An 8,975-nucleotide genomic window follows, 5' to 3' on the forward strand; every position below is an offset into this window, starting at 1 on the left:
GACGTCCTGTTTCAAAGACATGTATAAAGGTCGACAAGGCTAACCCAGCTACCTTTATTCCAACGCTATAGCTGTGTTCTCTATATAAGAAGGAATATTTCGTGCAGACTCCGCGGCAAATTGTGCGTGTATATCCCGAATATATGAACATTTCCAAAATGGCGGGCCCAACACCAAGTCAGCAGGCCCGTGTTATGATGTGGTGTACGCCTAGGTCAATCTCATCGGTCTTCTGCAAATGCGTGAGCTTCGTTCCCGACATCGATATCTTCTTCGACACATACTACTTCGCTTTCGAGGCAGAAATCGACCTGCTGACCGTAGGCAAGGTGGTCGATCACGATGCCGATAACCTGGACGAGGAGGATTGGAAAAAGGCAGCGGTGATGATCTGCGAGGAGGAATATGACGACCGAGTCAAACTCGACATGCTCAAGTGAGTTGAAAGCGTGTTGTCATGGTGGTGTGTGCAAAACAATGTGTAATATACACGTGTATATAATGATGAATTATGATGTAGAGCCGCACATACTAGAGGCAAGGGAGATATATAGTAAGAGATAAAGGAGAATTGAGAGGGGGCAGAGAGTTTAACATGCAGATCGAGATTGAGACAAAGGCAGAAGTATTGAGAGACAGATAATTATTCTGGGGAGAGAGAGAGAGAGAGAGAGTGTGAGTGTGTTACAGAGGGAGAGAGAGAGAGAGAGAGAAGGGGTGATATATACACGGGGTGGTATGGGAGTGTAGAGGGTATAAATATAAGGGATATAGAGTAAAGAGTAGCCAGAGCGAAATATAGAAAGAAGTAGAGCGACATTAGAAGATGGGATATTACAAATCGCAAAATTGGAGATGAAAAAAACAACTGTCGCAAAAAGTGTATGCCTTGTTTTATGAAAAGTTCATACTTCGTTGAAGAGGATCGATCGGTGCATGTCTGCACTCTGCACACGAGTATTGTCGTTATATTGTCGCGTACAAAATAAACTTGCTTGAGTACCGATCTAAAATGAGAAAAATAGATTAAGTCGTGTTCTATATGCAGTTAAGTTACACAGACCCAGGCGCGTACGCAGGGGGGGGGGGGGGGGGGGGGTCAAACGAATCCCCCCTCAATTTTTTTTTTAGAAAAAAAAAGAAAAAAAGTGCTAATGGGTGAACAAAAAAAGTTGACCCTTTTCTGTGTCAGAGTTAGGGGGAATTGTCCCCCTTGCCAGGCACGTAGCCAGAATTTGATGTTTTTTTTTTTGGGGGGGGGAGGGGGGGGGGGCACATACATGTAATCGATCGAGGTAAAAAAAGGAGTCTAATAAAGTTCAAACGATCTTGGAAATTTAGGGGGGCACGTGCCCCCCCCCCCCCCCCCCCGTGGCTACGTGCCTGCCCCTTGCACCTCTTTCAAATGCGCTAGTTTGCTCATGTCTCATGTGATAGCATACAAAGTTGTATGCAATACGAGAAAAGTCATAACCGGCCAAATGTAATCGCATAGAATGAATCGGATAGTGAATGACTATGAACTTATGAAGAGCTTTAATTAGTAAACATATTTAGAGTGCAGTGGAGGTGATATGATTTCTTTTAGACTTGTATGGACTTTAAAATCCGCATTCATGCAGGCCTACAGTTGAAAGAAGAAAGAAGGAAAAACAACTTTCTGAGCCGTGTGTGATGTTACATTCATCAAAATGATATTAGTTCGTTTCGGAGATGTAACCCGCAGTGTTGCAAGAATTAATAACTTAATACACATTTTTATTTGGTACATTATAAAGAAATAAACTTTGAAAAAGAGCCATTATACTCGACTTGTATTAATTCAATGTTCCTATAAAAGTAAAGGAAAATTAGGAATGGTATTTTAAGGAAGAAATGATCAATGTAGCTACCATAACAAAAATAGTTCTATCCTGACCATTTAAATGATTATATGTATTTTGTATGCTAATATTACAGGTACCCGGTGGTCAAATCAATGCTCGATAAGCCAGAACCTACCAAAAAGGTCATCTTTTACAAGGGCGTGTCCCAATCCATGGACAGTAAGCACTTCCGGTTCCTCCCAGACAAATCCAGCAATTACAAGCACTCCTTCCTACTCCGTCACCCAGCAAAGGTCTACAGCTCCTGGAAGAAAGTCATCTATGCCGTTCTCAAAGACGTCGGGGATGGTACTGGGAAGAAAATCACGAAAAGTCTACAAGATTTCGACCTGAGATGCGATGTGCCGGAGAAGTATAATCTGACTGATCTGCTGTACAAAGAGCTTCACGATCTTTGGGTCCACGTCCGGGAAAACCTTGATCCATCTCCGGTTGTCATGGAGAGTGATGATTTGCTTGCTGACCCGGCTGGGATGCTTTCCAAATACTGCAAGGCAGTCGGGATACCGTACAACGATAGTCTTCTCTCCTGGGATGCGAATCCAGATATCACGGATATCTGGAAGTGTGCTTTCATGCCGGTCAAGGATTTCGAGTTCATCCGCATCTTCTGCCATAACGCCTTCCATACTTCTCACTTCCTGCCTCCTCCTCCTATTCCTTCTATGGATGATCTTCCTGATGACGTCAGAGCGTCGGTGGAGACATCTATGCCGTATTACAACGCGATGTACCAGACAAGACTGCTTCCTTAGCTCCATTCCCAGAAGATTATCCTTTTTTAGTCTGACAGAGTAGAAAGAAAGCTGCGAAAAACACGAAAGTGATTACAACTTTGTAATATCAATTTATTGCCCTCTATACTTTGTAGTGACTTTTGAAACATAGTAAAGAAGTCGATGGTCGCGGTCATGCTCATGTCACCTTTCCTGTGTAGCTCTACAGAGAGGTTTTTCGTTTATGAACAGTGAAATGTTATCTCGTGAGGTAGCAAAGTAGCAAGAGAGGGCTTCAGTTGACCAAAGGTTCATAAAGCCAAAGTGGACCGATGCCTTGGGTCTCTTTCATCAACGATCGGAATGTCCGAGAGGGGGAAGTTCCGCGAGAACGACACGTCCGTTACGATTCAAGTTTCAAGTTTATTTGTTCCACATTTTACACAAAAATATAGACAGACATAAAACATAGAGAGTTTATATACATGTAGTATGAGCGCGTCTCAATGATACTCAATTATAGATTAATTAGAATGTTAGGAGCCTGTTGAAAAGCAGTGCTTGTACATGTATTGTATTGTATTTATTAAACTTCATTTATGTACATCAATATTCTGTTTATAAACATATAATCACTTTACAATGTAATGTAACAATCAATATTCTGTTAGGAACATATACATCATATAAGTCAATTCACAATGTAATGTAACATATCAATATTCTGTAAACATATATACCGTATAAATCAATTTACAATGCAGTGTTTATACCAAACAGAAGGAAAATTATATATCCCGCAGAAACACTCTTTTTTATTTTAGTAATAACATGACATAATGCATATAGTAATACAATGTACCATAAAACACCCGAAGATTTAGATATATAGAACATAATACAGCACTTTTCTAAATAAATTTTAACTCATGCAATACAAAATAGGTAAATGAGGTACATGGAATGCCTAAAATAAATGACTTAATAGTACTTATACATATACATATACATGTATATTATAGGTTCCTGACAATGCCAATGGTTGGAATGTTCGAGGGAACAACGGTCCGTGCATGTGAGACCTCTTATTATATAATTGATATGAATACTCATGTAGTACAAACTATAATGTTTGCTTGTATAAATGCAATGCAACTATAAGTCATATGCATTTAATATCTGATATAATACACATATCGTCCATGTATATTTTATGAGCGTATGTGAACCACTCATTTATTCTCCTTCTCTCTCTCTCTCTCTCTCTCTCTCTCTCTCTTTCCCCCTATATTACTCTCCTCTCTATCTGTAGTTTAATCTGTAAATCTTAAATAGAGCTTTGTACTACGATGATCATTGGGGTATACTATGAATCCACTGTCACGTTGATCATTTATGCATATACTAAATAAAATTAGATAAAAAGAAGTACGTAATTTTCTTTTAGTTTGCTTTTATGTATCTCTACATGCACACAATTGCTTATTATATAGTCAGTCAGTAACTCATAATAGGTACAACACAATAGGGATTATACGCACTGACGATGGGAAAGGTGTAGGCCTATACTAGGCTGGTGAAAAAATATCAGAGGTAAAATATCAAAACAAAAGCATGAATATTGATAATGGTTTTATATAAGGCTTGTCGAAAAAAGAATAACGAAGGACTTTCTGCTGTCATTATTCAGCGCTGCTTTATTTTCTTCTTTCTTTAACTGTTATTTACCTTCGGCCCCAAAATTGTGACTTTTTGCCCGATTATTGGCTACTTCTTTCACCGACTTGAACCACATGGCTATGAATCACAGGGTACATCTTTTAAGCCTTTAAAACAAAAACAAAACAAAACGAAATCTTCCCTTCTGTGGCTCCGTCTTGCCCTTTGTTTGGCTATTGCTCTCCGTCCCCATTTGTTGTCCGTAAACCTTTTATATTTTCATCTTCTTGAAAAGGCATGGTCATGGTTTGAGAAGGGGCTCAATGTTAAAAGTAACTGCTTCAAACGCATGTTTGGATTTGATAAAAGTTGATAAAAGAGGGTAACAGGTGGGAGGGGGGGGGGTATAGGAAACATACTTGTTTCATCTATTTCTTAAAAAACCTCTCACATTTCTACCTCTGGCATTTTACCTCTGACATGCTTACCTACCTAGGGTTAGGGTACAACAACCACATGTAAAATGGTTTTTTACGTGTCAGATAATGTTCGAGAGGCAAATGAACAGTTATTTCCGACTTATTAAAGATAGGGTCATTCATGTGGTATATTTAGTGGCAAATTCAAAATTGAAATTATCTAACGATGGGGGGGGGGGGGGAGGAGGGTTCAGTGGCGGATCTAGCCGGCGGGAAGAGGGGGGGGGGGGGCCCAATCCGTGAGAAAATATTAGTTGCGACTCAGCCGTCGGTGAATAAGCGGGGGGGGGGGGGGTTGGACCTAATTCGTGAGATTTTTTTTTTTTTTTTTTTTATAATTATTTTGTTGTTTTTGACCCGTCAGCCCCCTCCCCCGTGGATCCACGCCTGCAGAGGATCCAGCCGGCGTCAAGGGGGGGGGGGGGTAGCCAAATCTTAATACAAAATTTAGTGCCGTCTCAGCCAGCCGGCGAATAAGCGGGGGGGGGGCGCTTTTGTTTTTTGTTTTATAAAGGTTAACTTTACGTTATTATCCTATTTTTTTTTATCGTTTTGGGGGGCTGGGGGGGGGGGGTGGGCCGGAAAAATCACTACGTGGATCCGCCCCTGGGGGGGGGGGGGTTCTACATTTACTGGCCATAAATTTGCAAGGTGTGATGATACATTTTTTCATCTTTGCCTTAACATTGACACGTCCGCCTCATCGAGAGGGTAGTTTGAAAGGTGGAGATAGATTGATGAAGAAATATGGGTGTATGAAGTGGTATCCTCGCTGAGCGGCGAATGCTTGCGGACGTAGCGGATTTGGGGTTTCGCCAGGGTTCGTAAAAGGTTGCAAGAAAGTTTGTAAACAGTTTTTATTATCGCAATCAGGTTTTTTGTGCGAATTATAATGAAGCGGTGTTTCAGCACACGAGCCCTCCCCTCCCTATCTCTATTGTAATGTATTCCTCTATAATAACATTTTTTTGTTTTTGTTTCTCCTGTATATCATCTCTCTCTCTCCCCTCTGTATTTTCTCTTCTTCTCTCTCTCTCTCTCTCTCTCTCACTCTCTCTCTTCTATCTTGTCACTCTTATCCCCTCATGCCCTTCTCTCGCGTGGTCTCTCTAATCAACAGTGAGTTGGCTAACCACTCTCCGTTCACTGTCTTTTTGTTTATAATGTTGACCCAAAAGTTGGAATATTTTGTTGCTTACATTTTTTTTATGAAGTGATTGCGACAATATGGCTTATTTTTCATTATATCATTCTCTCTCTCTCTCTCTCTTCTCTCTCTCTCTCTTATCTTGTCACTCTTAACCCCTCATGCCCTTCTCTCGCGTGATCTCTCTAATTAACAGTGAGTTGGCTAACCACTCTCCGTTCACTGTCTTTTTGTTTATAATGTAGACCCAAAAGTTGGAATATTTTGTTGCTTACATTTTTTTATGAAGTGATTGCGACAATATGGCTTATTTTTCATTATATCATTCTCTCTCTCTCTCTCTCTCTCCCCCTCTGTATTTGCTCCTCTTTCTCTCTTTCTCTCTCTCTCTCTCTCTCTCTTCTATCTTGTCACTCTTAACCCCTCATGCCCTTCTCTCGCGTGATCTCTCTAATTAACAGTGAGTTGGCTAACCACTCTCCGTTCACTGTCTTTCTGTTTATAATGTTGACCAAAAAGTTGGAATATTTTGTTGCTTACATTTTTTTATGAAGTGATTTCGACAATATGGATTATTTTTTAAAAGATAACGTTTATTATTTTTTCAGAACCTCACTGATCATTCTCAATGACTCTTTAAATTAATCTACAAAGTTCTGAAAAGATAAAAACTTTATCTACAAGAGTAAACCATAATTATCAGAATGCCTGTGGGCAACAGTGTAAATGCCAACGTGTATGTGTGTCGAAGCTTTTCTCTTTCTCTCTCTCTCTCTCTCTCTCTCTCCCTCCCTCTCTCTCTCTCTCTCTCTCTCTCTCTAATCTCTCTACCCTTACCCCCCCCCCCTCTCTCTCTCTCTACCCCTACCCCTCTCTCTCTTCAAGGAGGAGTATTTTTGTAGTATTATCGCTGTCATGAAAACTCTCATTCGTTGTTTTTTCCCACTCTTCTAATTTTTCTCTTATTTAGGGTTGCATCATGCACACTTATACGAGTAACAAATTGGGATCGACTGAGACTGGCAACCGAATTTCGATAAAGTTAATACATTTCTATAACTTTCAAGACCAAAACTTTACAAGGAACTTACTTAATGAAAAGAAAACAAATCATATAAGGGATTCATAAATTTTCACAGTATTTTAGGACAATACTACACAATCAAATAGCAAAATCTTACCTTTAACAAAAAACTATTTATTACTTCAATATTTTGTAAACAAGAACATTTTGATTAAGAATGTTTTACAACATGACAAAAACGATTATTATAGTCTTTCAAAAACGATTTTCTTGAATAAAGTTTTCTGTGTGATATAAAATAATGAATGATATACATCGACTATGCAGTGTCCTAACCCCATATTTGTCAAACGTCACTAGACTATGGTTTCCAACTAACTGAAAAGAATTTTGTTTAATACTCATATTATGTGATCAAATTTCTTAAGCAAATATTACTTAGCAAGCAGAGCCCACATCATTAAATGTTAATAACAACGACAACAATAATAATAGTTTATTTTATACAGCGCTTAATACTTCTATGACGTCTCTAAGAGATTTAAAGAAATATTATTATCCTAGTCATCGGATTCCAGCCAAGTGTCATTTTACAGACGCTCGCAATGCTGAGCAATGTACAATGACTTTCGCATTATAATGGGATTCGAACCCTCAACCCTTTGATTGAGTGTCAAGCGAATGAACCACATTACCAAGACACCTCCACATGAAGGTCTGTTAAACAATCAATCCTCCATCTCGAATTGATGTTATCTTTACCAGCAAAATTTGAAATACAAAAAAAAAAACTGAATATAGCGAATTTTGTAAAAAAAAAAAATCATAAAAATACACACCAAGATTAAATTCCTATTTGCATGCTTCATTAGTTCAGTTCAAGTGGTCATGTTCCACACACAAAGGAATCAAAGCTTATAATGATTCATCCGGAATCTGTTAAAAAGCAGAAATATAAATTATGTATAGACTATACGTATTCATCAGAACCCTGAACTTAAAGTTTGAACTATAACCTCTTGTTTGGGACGTGCATGACCTTAGGTCGGAAAATTATACATGGTTGCCACTATCCAGCGGACATTATCTACCCGAGCCAATAATGCTCCTCATTTGTCCCCTTTAAATGATGGATGATACAAAATGAATAATTCTGTTGTGTTTTCTGTACAATGATATCAGAGACGGTATTACAGCCGTTCGCAAATACGAATGAAACAGTCTATAAAACAATTTCAACCCCTATAATTTTACCAATTTATCTACAAAAATATCTAATCAGATTTCATGCTATAAACCAAATAAAGCACATTTCAAGCCCCGATATCAATATGACATATTGATATAAAGGTCCAGGACAAAATGAGAGTATGACAAAGCAATTGTAAATAAGGACCATTTTCGCGACATATAGTATAGACTAACCCTACTGTTTCGCACAGAGATATATGAATACTTTTTTATAAAATTAAGTACTATACTTTTAAAATCGTTTGACTGTTTCCCCTGTAATATACTAAGTGAACGACGGCTAATTCATAAGAACTAACAGTACTATAAGATATTTGTAAAAGTTACCGCTGAGATCCCAGTAACATTGACACATGGATTCACATGATTCACAAAAGTTTACATCTAGGGAGATCAATAAAATAATTTTTTTTTTGGGGGGGGGGGGTGGGGGGGGGGGGGGGGTGACAATCGACGACCAGAAAAAGGGATGTATTTACTGTCAAATGCATTATTCATATTTTAATTTATTTTCTCATAGGGATCAGATTTACTTCCATTAACATTTTTAAACTGAAATCTTTTTCATTAAAACTTAAAATTTCATGATACATGTACCAACCAATCATTACAAATAAAATCGAAATGAGTTTATTTCAAGGTCAAGCCCCCCCCCCCCCCCCCCATGAAGGCTAGTATCTTTGATGAATTTGATAAATGAATATTGTGTTTAATTATTTATATTTCTTAAATCCGTAATATTAAACTTAATTTCCCAGTCAAAAAAAAAAATATTACAATTCTTATTAAATCTAAAAGCGATTGAGCAACATA

At 38.3% G+C, this 8,975-nt stretch overlaps 1 protein-coding gene across 1 annotated transcript; it reads left to right on the top strand.

Annotated features, from left to right (window-relative positions):
• The first annotated feature begins 3 nt into the window (after positions 1 to 3).
• LOC763159 lies at positions 4 to 3,220 on the top strand. Its single transcript, XM_001199048.4, has 2 exons — positions 4 to 436; positions 1,960 to 3,220. Exons 1-2 carry the CDS (start codon positions 144 to 146, stop codon positions 2,639 to 2,641), a joined length of 975 nt encoding a protein of 324 aa, XP_001199048.2. The 5' UTR covers positions 4 to 143; the 3' UTR covers positions 2,642 to 3,220.
• Positions 3,221 to 8,975: the final 5,755 nt, after the last annotated feature.

This window comes from Strongylocentrotus purpuratus, unplaced genomic scaffold, assembly GCF_000002235.5.
Source record: "Strongylocentrotus purpuratus isolate Spur 01 unplaced genomic scaffold, Spur_5.0 spur5_scaffold_7, whole genome shotgun sequence".
In the NCBI taxonomy this organism is placed as follows: domain Eukaryota; kingdom Metazoa; phylum Echinodermata; class Echinoidea; order Camarodonta; family Strongylocentrotidae; genus Strongylocentrotus; species Strongylocentrotus purpuratus.

What these genes read in the sequence shown, in the direction of transcription:
- LOC763159 (XM_001199048.4), top strand. Translation starts at nt 144, where the DNA reads ATGAACATTTCCAAAATGGCGGGCCCAACACCAAGTCAGCAGGCCCGT. An exon ending in GTCAAACTCGACATGCTCAA is followed by an intron (nt 437 to 1,959) that starts GTGAGTTGAAAG and finishes CTAATATTACAG; the next exon opens with GTACCCGGTGGTCAAATCAA.